The sequence below is a fragment of the Didymosphaeria variabile genome, assembly GCF_027946475.1.
Source record: "Didymosphaeria variabile strain IMI 356815 chromosome Unknown scaffold_3, whole genome shotgun sequence".
Classification (NCBI taxonomy): domain Eukaryota; kingdom Fungi; phylum Ascomycota; class Dothideomycetes; order Pleosporales; family Didymosphaeriaceae; genus Didymosphaeria; species Didymosphaeria variabile.
In genome coordinates this window covers 1131335-1145248 of record NW_026611622.1, presented here as the reverse complement: position 1 = coordinate 1145248, position 13914 = coordinate 1131335, and the positions used below count along the sequence as shown (strand labels likewise).

The 13914-nt window shown below is 52.8% G+C and overlaps 6 protein-coding genes across 6 annotated transcripts; 3 read left to right on the top strand and 3 right to left on the bottom strand.

Annotated features, from left to right (window-relative positions):
- Positions 1 to 568: 568 nt before the first annotated feature.
- PSY2 (Platinum sensitivity protein) lies at positions 569 to 3414 on the top strand (the record flags this gene model as incomplete). The annotated part of the gene is made up of 6 exons (XM_056212527.1): positions 569 to 682; positions 790 to 886; positions 936 to 1017; positions 1067 to 1116; positions 1164 to 2480; positions 2528 to 3414. 6 exons carry the CDS (start codon positions 569 to 571, stop codon positions 3412 to 3414), a joined length of 2547 nt encoding a protein of 848 aa, XP_056072835.1.
- Positions 3415 to 4043: 629 nt separating this feature from the next.
- Positions 4044 to 4703, top strand: N0V89_003728 (uncharacterized protein; the record flags this gene model as incomplete). Its single annotated transcript, XM_056212526.1, has 1 exon — positions 4044 to 4703. The coding sequence occupies one exon, from the start codon at positions 4044 to 4046 to the stop codon at positions 4701 to 4703; it is 660 nt and encodes a 219-aa protein (XP_056072834.1).
- A 1979-nt stretch (positions 4704 to 6682) lies between these two features.
- N0V89_003727 (uncharacterized protein) lies at positions 6683 to 7348 on the bottom strand (the record flags this gene model as incomplete). Its single annotated transcript, XM_056212525.1, has 1 exon — positions 6683 to 7348. One exon carries the CDS (start codon positions 7346 to 7348, stop codon positions 6683 to 6685), a length of 666 nt encoding a protein of 221 aa, XP_056072833.1.
- A 1775-nt stretch (positions 7349 to 9123) lies between these two features.
- N0V89_003726 (uncharacterized protein) lies at positions 9124 to 9906 on the bottom strand (the record flags this gene model as incomplete). Its single annotated transcript, XM_056212524.1, has 1 exon — positions 9124 to 9906. One exon carries the CDS (start codon positions 9904 to 9906, stop codon positions 9124 to 9126), a length of 783 nt encoding a protein of 260 aa, XP_056072832.1.
- Positions 9907 to 10801: 895 nt separating this feature from the next.
- Positions 10802 to 12089, bottom strand: N0V89_003725 (uncharacterized protein; the record flags this gene model as incomplete). The annotated part of the gene is made up of 2 exons (XM_056212523.1): positions 10802 to 11741; positions 11809 to 12089. 2 exons carry the CDS (start codon positions 12087 to 12089, stop codon positions 10802 to 10804), a joined length of 1221 nt encoding a protein of 406 aa, XP_056072831.1.
- A 448-nt stretch (positions 12090 to 12537) lies between these two features.
- On the top strand, positions 12538 to 13851 carry N0V89_003724 (uncharacterized protein; the record flags this gene model as incomplete). Its single annotated transcript, XM_056212522.1, has 3 exons — positions 12538 to 12853; positions 12907 to 13488; positions 13538 to 13851. The coding sequence occupies 3 exons, from the start codon at positions 12538 to 12540 to the stop codon at positions 13849 to 13851; spliced, it is 1212 nt and encodes a 403-aa protein (XP_056072830.1).
- Between the last annotated feature and the right edge of the window lie 63 nt (positions 13852 to 13914).

The window sequence follows — 13914 nt, the reverse complement described above, 5'->3', positions numbered from 1 at the left end:
AGGTGCGCAGGTGGCAACTTCCAAGTCGGCTGCAGCAACGTCCTCGGACAGACTCAACCTGTGACAAGACGGCCCCCGCAACCCTCCTCCTTGGACATTAAACATCTTAGCGTCCGTATGCGGCTCGGCAGGCTTGCACGCAACGTCGGTGCTTATCGATTACCCAGTGTCTATTTCCATCCGACTAGCCTAGCGCAGCGCCAGCGCCTACTCGCATCCTCCGACTCCAGGCCCTGCCAGCCAGACGCGACACCACCACCCACGGACTGGTGATCCCGCCCACCTCGAGACATCCGCCGACGACGCCAGCACTGCTATCGCGTCCTGTCTGCACGTTGCGCTGCCGTACCGCAGTGCCCTCTGATCGTGTGCGCGCCCGTTGCGACGCCCCAGCCTCCTAATCGTCATCCACGCGCGACTCTTCACTTCGGCCCTTCCTCGCCATCGCATCTCGCTACACCCCGATAAGCGCACTGCCTGTCTGCGCCGACGTTCGCGACCCGCGACCTCGCTCTGGGGGGTGTGTTGCCCCGTCCGGAGAGGTAGCAGGCTCCCACTGCTACCTACTATGGCACTGGTAGCGCCACCTTCGAACGATCGCAAGCGCGTAAAGGTCTACGAACTCAAGAACAATGACTGGTTCGATCGCGGGACGGGATTTTGCAGGGGTGTATTCGTGAATGTAGGTTAATGCCCCGGTGGTACCATCGCCGGCAAATTCTGCGCTGTCGCGATACCCTCCTGCGTGCCGGCGCCTGTGCGAGCCTAGGCTGACGTGTACTACCACAGGACGAAGCGAAGATCCTCGTCGCGTCCGAAGACGACCCGTCGCGCCAACTCCTCGAGACCAGAATATCCAAAGATGACGGCTACCAGAAGCAACAAGGTTGGTCACCCCGCCACGCGACACTGGGATCCAGGCTAATCGGCGGCAGATACACTCATTGTGTGGACGGAGCAGAATGGAACCGACATGGCCCTCAGCTTTCAGGAGCCGGAGGGCTGCGGCAGCATATGGTGTGTGGAGCGCGTCGCGGATTTGACATCACGCGCTAACACATGACAGGGAATTTGTGAATGACATGCAGGCGCGTTTACAGGAGAGGGCAGCACAGGGTACGTTCGCATAGCCAAGCAAACGCATACGTACTGATACAGAGTAGACGACGGACTGTCAGATGAGATTGGCGAAAACGTCAACCCGATCATGCTGCCGAATCCCGACCTGGGCAACTTACACGAGATAGAAAACCACATGCGTGCAGCGAACAGCACACCGGGCGGTCGCGAAGCTCTTGCCAAATTCGTACTGTCGCAACACTATGTCCCGAAGCTTATCCCGTTGGTGGAGATGGCAGAAGATTTGGAAAGCGCCTCAGATCTACATCGATTATGCAGTATCATGAAGATGCTGATCTTGCTCAACGATACCGCCATCATCGAATACGTAGTCACCGACGAGATCGTTCTCGGCGTAGTTGGCGCCTTGGAATACGATCCCGACTTTCCTCTGCACAAGGCCAACCACCGGCAGTACCTTTCCGACGAATCGAAGTTCAAGGAGGTTGTTAAGATTCAGGACGACAACATAAAACGAAAGATCCACTACACATATCGATTGCAGTATCTGAAGGACGTCGTTCTAGCGCGCATCTTGGATGATCCCACTTTCTCGGTCTTGAACTCCCTCATCTTCTTCCACCAAGTCGACATTGTACAGCATTTGCAAGCGAACGGGCCGTTTCTCAAGGAGTTGTTTGGCATCTTTGGATCAGCTGAACAAAACTTCCAGAGGAAAAAGGATGCAGTACTATTCATTCAACAGTGCACCTCGATCGCCAAAAGTCTGCAGGCACAGAATCGAGCGCAGCTTTACCAAAACTTCATCAACAACGGCCTCCTCGACGTTATACAGTACGCACTGAAACACCAAGATGCTTCCGTACGAGTGGCAGGTACCGATATTCTGGTCTCGCTCATCGACCACGATGCGTTGATGGTGCGAAGCTATATCTTTAAAGCGATACAAGAAAAGTCAAAACCATTGACCGACACACTCATCGAACTTCTCCTCATCGAGGTAGACCTCGGAGTCAAATCTCAGATGGCTGATGCCATCAAGATCTTGCTCGATCCCAACGCCAATTCGGCGTCCATAGAAGCGCTTGGAAGATCCAACAGTGATTTCCTCGCAAAGGTCAGAGGACAACTCCCTCCATTGCCGCAGACAGACACCTTCATCCAAAACTTCTACGATGAATCTGCTAGAAAGCTATTCCAGCCGCTCAAGGATTTGGACGGTCGCGAATCAATGGACAACCTTTCGATACAGCAGATCAATCTGTACGTCCACTTGGTGGAGGTTTTATGCTTCTTCATCCGACAGCACTCGTTTCGAAGTAAATACTTTATTCTCTCTGAAGGCCTTGCAGCTCGAGTAGCGCAGCTAATGGAGTGTCCGGAGAAGCACCTGAAACTCAGTAAGTGAACGGCCTGTACTTGGAATAATCAAGCTAACTACCCACAGCTGCTCTAAAATACTTCCGCTCCTGCATTGGTCTGCACGATGAGACGCATAACCGACAGATCATCCAACATCAGCTCTTCGAGCCGATACTGAAGATTCTCTTCGATAATATTACAAGGGACAATCTCCTTAATTCTGCCTGCTTGGAACTGTTTGAATTCATCAAACGCGAAAACATTAAAATGCTCGTACAACATCTGGTGGAAACTTATCGCGAAAAGCTGCAGACCATTACATATGTGGACACGTTCCAGAACCTCATCCTACGATACGATCAGATGCACGAACCCGTCACAACGCAAGAGCTCGAAACGTCCTTCACCAGCGTCGACAGTGATACGCCTGCACGACAACAGCTAGCTATGGTCAATGGCGGAAAGTGGGGTGTTGGTCTGAAGGAAGCTGATCCGGACGAGGAAGCATATTTCAATGGTTCTGATGAAGAGGATGAATTTGTACCAAACGTTGCAAAACCTGTCAATGGCGCATCTCCTGTGCGTCCTCTAGTCAACTACCCGGACGACGACGAAGGGGAAGACGACATCGACGATCTTGCCGCGGCTGCACCCTCCGTATTACCACAAAGTGTATCCCCGGCCAGTCAAACACAGGAGTCGTCGAGCACGTCGAAATCACCACCAGAGCGGATATCAGAAAAACGTAGAAGAGAGGATGACGGAGACGACGAGCTACTTCTCAGCATATCGTCTAGTGGCACTGCCAAGCGTCGCGCGTCTCTCAATAGCAATTCCAGCGGCGGCAGTCTCAAGAGCTTGCGTCGAAAAAGCCCAAACATGGCCTCCGCGAAGGACAGTGGAGGCGGGCCAAAGAAAATATCGCTGTCTATCCCACTAAAGTCCGGTGGAGAAGGAGGCAACGGTGAATAGAATACCATCCCGCGCCAGAACACTTCAATTTAACATTTCTGCTGCTACCTTTTCACGAGATACCCCTGGAACGGGAATGAGTTGTATGACTGGGAACTTTTGGGAGAGAATGCGGCATGGGCGGTGTCATTACGGCGTTCTGTAGGAGGATTTGCATGACGGCGATGGTACGTTTGTTGGATCTTTGCGTCCGGTATTACTTCGTACCGTGTATCATATCAGCGCGTGAGGGTGGTTCATAGCGAGAAGAGGAGTGTTCACATCAAAGAGTGGGCAGCAGCTCGAATCGTCCAAATGGGTGGCGCGTGTCTGCATTGGGCTCAAGGTAGTAGAATGGATCTACCTTGGCCCTCGAATCTCAACAATGCTTAAATTTGATATTATCATGTTCGAGGCGCAGTTTCGATGACGTTGTGCCCATGTGCCGTTGACAGGTCACGTTCACACGCGTGTCATTTTAGCGCGTTCTCGTGCCCCGCTGCCAAAGCTTTGACTTCGCGGCACGTACGAATGCCCTGCATAACTCTACATCAACGTCAATCCAATCCACGTTCCGAATTCCGCGCTCCCCTCCGAAAGCAATGTCCCGCACGCGAACCCCTGATACCAATATCGCCGTATCATCGACAATGCCGACCCCGCAACCTCTCTCCCTCACGCTCATCCTCGCCGCAACTCCCTCCCTCGGCATCGGCCGTGCAGGCACTCTCCCCTGGCCGCAGCTGCGCAAGGAAATGGGCTATTTTAAGCGTGTGACATCGCGCGTGCCCTCTTCTGCTTCCCCTAGCACCTCCGCGAGAAGAAAGTGCAACGCCGTGGTCATGGGCAGGAAGACGTGGGATTCAATTCCTCCGAAATTCAGACCGCTCGACGGACGGGTGAATGTTGTCGTTACGAGGACCCCGGAGGCTTTTGTCGCGCAACAAGGCGATGAGGGGAGGGATGGAGTGGAGGCCGCGGGCAGTGTGGGCGCGGCTTTGGAGCGGTTGCAGAATTATAACTCCCAGCCTGGCGAGGAGGGGCTGGAAATTGAAAGAGTATTCGTGATTGGTGGCGCAACGATATATAATGCAGCGCTTCAGCTACCGCAGGCGGATCGCGTGTTGCTTACGAAGATTGAAAAGGATTTTGAGTGTGACACTTTCTTTTCGGTGGATCTGGACAGGAGTGGGGAATGGAAGAGGAGTACGAAGGAGGAGTTGGAGGACTGGACGGGAGAGAAGACGGAGCCTGTTGAGGAGAAGGGGGTAAGATTTGAGTTTGGGATGTATGAGAGGGTGACACGGTGATTAAGGGATTGGTTGGAGGGGAGAGGTAGATATAACTACCAAACAGGCAGCTAACTAGAAGCTGATCGAGAAACGCTGAGCAGTAGCTGCGAGTGTCTTCTGATAGTCTACGAGGCTGAAGAGCGAAGCGAAATGTAGTAGCAAGTACATACGGAGTGTGGGTCTAATTGACTCCTATCCTACGATCGTGGCTGCTAATGCTCCCTAGAAGACACGAGGTCATCTATCATCCATCTCTATGGATGGTACCACGCAAAGAATTCGTGACATCTCTCTGCCATCCCGTTGATCAATTGGTCAGTCCTCATACCCATTGCAGGGATCTTGGGCACATACACACCGTGTACCTCCGCCGCGTTCACCATTTGAACGAAATGCAGATAACCCTGAACCTAAACCTGTACCATGCGAAAAACACTCCGATACGCGGCGGTCCGCAAGGCTCTAGATATATGGCCACCTTCATCGTGTTTGCTCCTGGCCCTCTTGCTGTTTGACGATGACGTCTAGTCAAGTCCATCCCCACCTCGACCTCCTTAGCATCTTGAGGCATTGCTGTCTTGACAACAGGCGTGAGGTCAATCCCCGCCCTCACGTGGAGCTCTCGCACAGTGTACCAGTGCCTGACGGCGTGGCCCAGGAGCTCGCCGTCGAGACTCGTCAAGTCTGACCAGATCTCCGTTCAGTTCGCGCACCATGCTTCGCCCCAGGTCGCGTCGTAGGTTACGAACGTGCGCTTGCTATTCTCGTCTCTACAATAACGACTCAGATTCCACACAGTCTTCCCTCTTGTGGCCCAAGCAAGACGCCCTTGTCAACTTGCCGAAAGTTCCAGAATTGGAAAAGCTCAGACGTGACGACAAGGATGAGCTCGATGTGGTATAAGGCAATGCCCGCCAGAAGAGCCAGCTCCAGAGGCTTCGCGAGCTCGTAGACCTTGACGTGCAGCAGGACTAGAGGTGTTGAGGCATCAGGTAGAGTCATGTGCCGATGAGCCAGGTCATCCGTTTGCGCCGAGTTCGTGCGCGCAATGACCGGCGGAGTCCCAACATGTTGACAACTCCAGAGTCAACCACGCTTCGATGCTCGAGCTATATGCGCCGCTACCCTTTCTCCATTCCGAATTTTACTGGCTTGCGAAGAACGGCGATACTAAAATCAGCGCTTCCTAAAAGTTCTCTATAATCATGAATACCAGATTGGCTATCACTGATCCACAGGGGCATTCCATAAGATATAAGCGAAGAACGAAAAAAGTATGAATGTTCTCGCGCCGTCCCTCTTCGACGACTGCGAAGATTGCTCACGCCAACATCTAACAGCATACGGCGTTTGAGTTCTATGTTTCCCATCGAGTACAAGAAGCTGACCGATCCGGACGGTAGCGTGAAACACTACACCCTCTGTCATGCACGAGCAACTATGGTCAACCGATAGATTATCGTGAGGAAGCCTACGACGGTCAAAAGACGTTGTGGTAGATTCGGAGCCAGCACAGTAGAACTGAATTACAAGCAGCGGTGGGGCTAGGACAGCCATAAAACTGACCGTGAGGAGGAATGAGGAGCGGATTTACAAGGATGACATGCATGAATGACTTGTTTACGCCCCCATTGGGACCATGAGCATAGCGCGGTTGTGACGGGTCCCAACCTGGTAGCTGTCCTCCAAGCACTGTTGCGACTGGCCGGCTTGGCCAAGGTCTTAATACGACTCAAATTTCTTTCCTAGATCGATGGTAGCAAGGTATACGTTCTGGTACGCCAATCTATACGTGCAATGATTCAGATCTGCAAAAGCCTCCTTGTCTTTGAATGAAGGAAAGCATACCTACCGTCAACATTGCCCACGAAGATCACATTCTCGAATACTCTTCAAAGCTACGTACGTTTAAAGTTCTCAGAATCTATTCCCGGACTGGACTATGCGGATATATGCGAGTAAGAGCTGTCTCCAGCAGTTGGATCGCTGTCATAGTCTTAATTATCGATTGCACCGTCCGAATGTTCGCTTGTATAATCGTCCGTAGTACCGCTGACCGTACCGTTGTCGCTACCGTTCACGACTTCGTTACTCATCGACCCATTTTCACTTATATGCCCCGCACTCCGCTGCTCTCGTAGCCCCTGCAAATAACTCTTCTTTATATCCACCTTAAAGACAGCAGTAACTCCAAAACCCGGCATCATCGGAGCGCCGTCACCGATGTCCCCGAAAGTTTCATGACTAAGTTCAACATCTTCTTCAACGAACAGATGGATCCATCCAGTATCATGAGGGTTCTCCGATGTACCCGCTTTCCTAGTAGGACCTCCATGGTTCGTTTTCTCTGCTGCCGTATGCAGCGCTACTAGGTTTGCCTCAAAGAGTTCCTTCGACTTGTCCATGTTGCTACTATAGAGGGCCACAGGATAGTCTAGGTTGTGCTCATGACGGAGGCAAATCCTTGCTACGATAGAGCCTTGTGCAATTTTATGGCAATAGAAGAGCGTCTCGTGGGCGCCTGGCTGGAGATACGAAGGCGTCGGAAGAACACCCTTTTTGAGCTGATCTTGGCCCATTTTCATTAGCTCTTTGAAGAGATCATCTATGACATCCCAGAAAGTATTGTCTGGGGGGACTTGTTGGGGCTCTCCAGAAGGCATCGAGACAATGAAGGTTTTGTAGTGTTTGGTGTGTCGCAGCTTGGTAGACTGAGATAGCTTTGGCAGTTGAGATGAAAGCTGTAAAGATGATTTGATGGCTGGAATGATTCGCCGGAGCCTGTCAGGATTAGAGCTACTTTATTTATATGAATTTTGCTTGCTTATGAATGCTAGTTGTCTATGCAAACGCATCATCACCTGGCTTTCTTTGTTTATCACCTGATTGTCACAGCGCGATGTCAGATACGATTTCTCGTAGCCTCAACAGCATGCGACACCTTCTCGAAGCTCAATAGTACGCCAATTATATACCTCTATGTGCCCTGAGGACCGGGTGCAGTGCGCCAATTGCAGAGTTGTCCTCACCGATGCCTTGCATTTTAGTGCAAAGCCCAGGTGGGCGCTGATACAACATGTGGGAACCGTTTATCAAGCGCTTTTGAAGGTGACCAATGATCCCATCATACAATTATGTCTCCCGTCTTCACGACACCCAATTCATTCTTGTCTGCCATCTCTTTGAACACATTTCCCCCTGTCCTTCAGCGTTCTCCTCAATCAGCTGCTGCAGCTCTTCATACGATTACTTTCTTCGATTCGTCCATAAGTGAAAATATCCTTTGTCGACATCGAGGCCTAGGGAATGCATAAATGTATGACTGCTTGGCACATCACCCGCTGCTAGGATAGTGTAGGTTAAAATTACTGCCCACTTGCCTGCAAACCACGTTATTAGCGTCCATAGATATAGCACTACGACTAGGTCGAAGTTCGCTGAGGCTTTTTATATGCCTGCTGCCAGTTCTTTCCGCGCATTAGTGAGGTCGCCGGATGTGATATTCTTAAGCACAGTGGTGACACAGATAATGGTACTTCTTATATAGAATCCAGTCACCGCCCATGGAAAGTGTTGTGGAATAGCGGAGAGATATGCTTATAATCTAGCGTGGGTTATTAGTCGTTTGATGTTGATTCATTTTCTCCCTCTACTAAAATTCACTAGCAAATTGCATCTACGGCGATAGTAATAGACCCCTGCTTCACTATAACATGTTTCATAGGTGGTGGCTAGATTCTTTGGATCACGATCATAACATCTCTGGTGACACGTTGTACCCGTATATTGGATTGCTTACAACGAACCGATGCCGTGACTCATCAAAGCTTTGTACAACACAGTCTGGCCTCAGAAGACTTCTTGCCGATTAAGGCTTTCTTCAGCTGCCCCCTCGCCAACCTGGTACTTGACCTGGATCTTGGTGTTAAGCGCCACTAGCTCGTCGACGTAGCCTTTCAGCTCTTGTAAAGACAAGTCAGATCACACCCTCATCAAAGGCAGCTCGGAACACCCGTCTTTGACCATACTCGGCAGAACTATGGTCCAGACAACGTCAATTATTTTAAGAAGAGCAGCACCTGTCATTGCCGCCACGAACATCTCAATCATGGATACCAGAATCAGGCTTCCAATGCACATGCGTTCCCGGTCTTGCGGTCCGCTCTTCTACAGTTCATCTCGCTATCACTCGTCAATTGGCAGTGATCGACAGCATATAGTTTGCACTCCTTGTCATATAAAAGTAATTAGCTGGCCTTAAGATCAACGCAACGGCTGAAGTAAAGATCAGACATGATCACTCTAACTTACTGGTCGAACAATGTCTCCGAGGTATTACACGCACATAAGCATACGAGCAGCGTAGCATAGAACGAAAGATTGTAGTAAGTTGGCTATCTCGCGCTACAGCAAGCGCTCCAACTCTACACACGAACTATCAATCGATGATCCGATTGCCGTTCATCCCCCCATTCGTGTCACCGTCCACCTCCCCGTCCGTATTGTCACCGTTCGCCCACTCATCCGTAATTTCACCGTCCATCTCCCAGGCAGTGTCATCGTTCGCCTCCCCATCCGTAGCAGGGACCCCCACATTCTGCTGTCCTGGCGCTCCGTGCTGTTCGAACGAATGCACATGACTAGCCTGGATCTCCATAGAGAATGTAGCGACAAACAGGCAGTCCTGATCTGCTGCCGAGGTCACTGAGAGACTGACATCGGTCTCGATAAAAAGCTGTTCATAGGAGTGTTCCAGACCATCCCTTATAGAGACCTCATTCGGCACGCGAGCGGCAGTACGGAGAGTATTCAGATTTGTGCGGAACATCATTTCTGCATAGCTATTTCGCTGGATGCTGTCGCTATTGGTGCCAGGAAGGGTGACCAGGCTTGTAGGAGGGTTGCGATGGCGGATATGAATCCTCGCTGTTGCAGGCATGTGTCCAGCAGGGCTGTGATAGGTAATGAGGAGCGTCTCGGTGGTCGAGCCTGGTTGTATTTCTACTGTGCAGGGACGCCTGCCCAACTCTTCCCTTGCGCTCCACCGTTCATAAGTATTCAGGGCAACGTTGATCATGCGTCTGAAGAGCACAAGTAGATTTGGTGCAGCCGTAGTCCTAGTCGACTGTGCTGGAGGCGTAGTCCCGTTCAACTGTGCTGGAGGCGTAGTCCCGTTCAACTGTGCCGGAGCCGTAGTCTCGTCGTCCACGCTGTGCGGCATGCTGTAGATTCTGGAAAATAGGTGATCTGGAATATATGTGGTACAAATGAGTGATCTCTGTCGCTTGAGATAATGGTATTGACGAACCGGCGTCAAAGGGTGAAAACGGATATCAATTCAACTTGAATAGTTTGATGAAGATGTGTATAAGAAGCATGCAGAGACATACTGATGGCGTTTATATACCTCGTAGCGGTGAGTCAAGTACCGATACCTCTACAACTCTTGACTCTTTCTTTGACGCGGACTGAAGAAGAGTCAGTAATCACAGCTCCGTGGAGTCACTTTCTCAATAGTGTCGAAAGCGGGAGTACAAATATATAGGCTGACGCATGAGCAGACCACGCAGCGCGCAGTGATCCTCTTAGAACGGACCTAGCAGTATAGTCACAGCTCTTTTCCCCACGCTTAAACTTCCGAGATGATGAGCTACCGAATCGCGTCGTCCATTCCCAGCCATCGTTCTTCTTGAACTTTGAGAAGTGTTTAAACCTGGTGTATCGGAATCATTCTCACTGGTCTACTTGATAGAGACCGTGTGTGCTTAGAAGCCTCGGGGATTGCGACCACGACGCTGTAAAAGTGCGAGCAGGGATTGCCTCTTCAAAAAGCAAGCCGGACCGAACGCTTATGTGGACCGTGTATCGGGACGAAGTGACGAAGGGCGTGGGTGTATGCAGGTAGCATTGTGTGCCACCAACAGTGAAGTGTGACAAGCTTTTGTAGAATTCGAGGTACAACCTGGACCAATGATCTCGCTATTCCTGCCCAGAAAATCGACCCGACTTCCCTAGATCCCATGGGCAAGCTATGATGCCCGATAAATCAGATTTCCATCCATATGCAACGAAATGCCACCCTGATCCCACGTCCAGTAGACACGCCCCTCTTTTCGCTACGCTGGCTTCATACCATACGTAACATGAAACTGCACATAAGTATGCACATTCGGATCCTTGATCTCTCTCCTCGCGAGTGCCAAGACAATCTGCAAATCCTCCACCCGACCTCCCAAAATCTGCGTATAGCCCCTCAGCATATATGCTTCAAACCCGCCGTCAAGAATCATAACCTGCTCCAGCTTTCCGACCGTGCGTAGCCGCTTGGACCGCGGCCACGCGCCCATGGGAAGCTTGTACACGACGTCTTTCACGTTGGTGAAACCGGCGTCCTGCATCTGAGTGGACCACTGGCGCGGCGCATCGAGCGGGGCACCCATCTTCTCGGCCATTTCGAAGTACAGACGACCGGACTCGACATAGCCACTGTTCGGGGGGATGGTGTCGTCGTCAGTGAGGGCGCCGGGGATGGTGCTGGCGAGCTGGATCCAGCCGCCGGGCTTGAGGTGTGTGTAAGCCTGGGAAATCAGTTTAGGCCAGTCGCGCACGGCGGTCATGAGGTCGCGGCCATGTATAAAGTCGAAGTGCGCGGGGCGGTACGGCCAGTCCTCCTCTACATCATCAATCTCGAAGATGCAGTTTGGCGGGACGAAGTTGGGCTGTGTAGGCGCGATGTCTACGCCGATGATCTCAGCGTTTGGATATTTGTCGGCCATGTCCATAGCCCAAATGCCTGTGCCCGTCCCTAGGTCGAGAACGCGGCTGCCGCTCTCTTGTAGGCGTTCTTCTGGTATGGGCGTTACATGCAGCTTGTCGTTTAGTAGCAGGTTGTACTTGTGGTGTTGCAGGTCCTGGCGGTCCAACTCTTTGTCGTCCATGGGCATGCCGTAGTCGTGCTTCCCGTAGCTTGCATATTGGCGGCCCTCTATCTCGACGCCGCGACGCACCTCGGACAAGATGGAGGAGAGGAAGGAAGAGGCGTCGGAGCCATCGTACCTGTGCAAAGTGTGAGCACCGATCCTTGTAACCTCCGACGGCGCAGTGGAGTGTGAAGTGTGCATACCCTTCGTCACTGAAGTTGTCGTCGTCAGTGTGATTGTGCGCCTCTAGCAGGTGATCCCCGCTGTTCTCCTGGTCGTACTCGCTCGCGGAGCCCGCGTCGACGCCCGAGTCGACGGGCGCCTGGTCTGCATGAGGCTCTGGTTTAGGGTCTGCTTCAGAGGAAGTGGGCGCATCGCGGCTGGGGCCAACATGGTGGCCAGAGGGGCCTGGTGTTGAAGCGTCGTGAGGCGGGTGTGGGCGATCGGCCGCTTTCGGACTGGGGCCTTCGCGAGGCTGGTCCATTGGGTGAGACGCACGGTCGGCGCTGCACACGCTGCACGCGTTCAAAGATGCCCCGCGGCCAGCGTCGCACGAGAGGGGGTCCGACGACAGGGTATGCGGATAATGGGGACCAGCGTGGAGATGTTTCGAGGCATGCTCTGGGATGAGCCTTGGGATCCTCGAATGGCGCGCTCTGGGCGGCGCCGGCATCAGCATCATCCCTTTGTCGTCGATCCGAAGTCGCCTAAATCCCGCCATTTGGAGCCGAGCCGAGCCGTCCAGGCACGCCTGTAATCACAACTCGTAGTGGGGATTCGCCGCCAGCGCAGCAAAGCACCGCGGCACGCTCCGTCCGTCATGGACATTGCAGCGGCTCGTTCCCGCGCCGGCGCCCACTTGCCGCGTCTGTCTGGTCCTTTCTGCGTCCCCTCGACGTCCGCCTGCCTCACCGACTGAACCACCATTCGCAATGGCCGCCAACCCATCGTCGCAGGGCGCCCTCGCCCTCGTAGAGAGTATAGCCAAACTCGGGGAAGGCTTGAAGAATGGGGAGCAGGGCGCGCGCGAGGGCTTGCTAGGGGCCTGCTCGAAGCTCATCACGGAGCTCAGTCACCCCTCCGAGACCATGTTGCAACTGTTGTGGGCGCAACCGTCACACCTCTCCGTCATCCGCATGGGCGTCGAGATCAAGCTCTTCCAAGCAATGCAGGACATCGACGCAGCCGGCCAGACGACCGCCGAGATCGCGTCGAGGACTGATCCCAAGACGGACCCAGTCCTCGTCGGTGCGCCAGCCTAGACAGCACCTCAGAAGTGTTGAAGCTGAGAAAGTGACCAGGACGCATGCTTCGCCATCTTGCCGCCATGCATACCGTGAACGAAACCGCACCCGATACCTTTGCACCCACTGCTACCTCAAAGTCCTTCGCCGAGCCCGTCTACCAAGACACGATCCTCTACATCATCGACAACTTTCAACCAGCCCACCAGAAGATGCCCAGCTTCTTCCAGACGCACGGCTTCACTTCACCTAATTCGCAGACCGACGGTCCCTTCCAGCACGCTTTCGACTGCAAAGGTTACCACTACTTCGAATACTTCCAGAAGTTTGACCAGGAGATGGGGCGGCGTTTCGGCAGTATGATGGATGCGTGGAGCAAAGGGCGGCCGCGGTGGTTCGAGCCAGAGTTTTATCCCGTCAAGGAGCAGCTGATCGAGGGCGCAGAAAGCGAAGGCGTGTTTCTGGTGGACATAGGCGGTGGCGTGGGGCACGACGTCGAAGGAGTTAGACAGGCGTTCGGTTCCGCGCTGCCGGGTAAGCTCGTGCTGCAGGACAGGCCCGAGGTCATCGAGCATGCGCAGGTGGGCAAGGGCGCTGAAGCCATGTCTCACGACTTCTTGACCGAGCAGCCCGTTAAAGGTGAGCATGCTGGTTTATTGCCGTCACTCTGTACTGATATGTCTTCAAGGTGCACGAGCGTACTACCTGCACTCTATCATCCAGGATTGGAGCGACGACGTGAACACGCAGATCTTGAAAGCGATTGTTCCGGCCATGAAGAAAGGCTATTCGAAAGTGCTGATCAACGATTTCGTAGTCCCAAACCAGGGTGCGGCGTGGCCACAGACAGCCCTTGACTGGGAACTTATGGCATCTCTTGGTGCAAGACATCGCACCGTGGCCGAGCACACCGAAATGTACGAGGGCGCGGGTCTGAAGATAAACGGCATCTGGCGACACCCGCACAGTCTCGACTCGGTGATCGAACTTGAACTTGCATAATCTCGCATTTAACGGCCAAATTTAACGACATCATATTTCGCGGCATATAGATGCTTGCTTGTT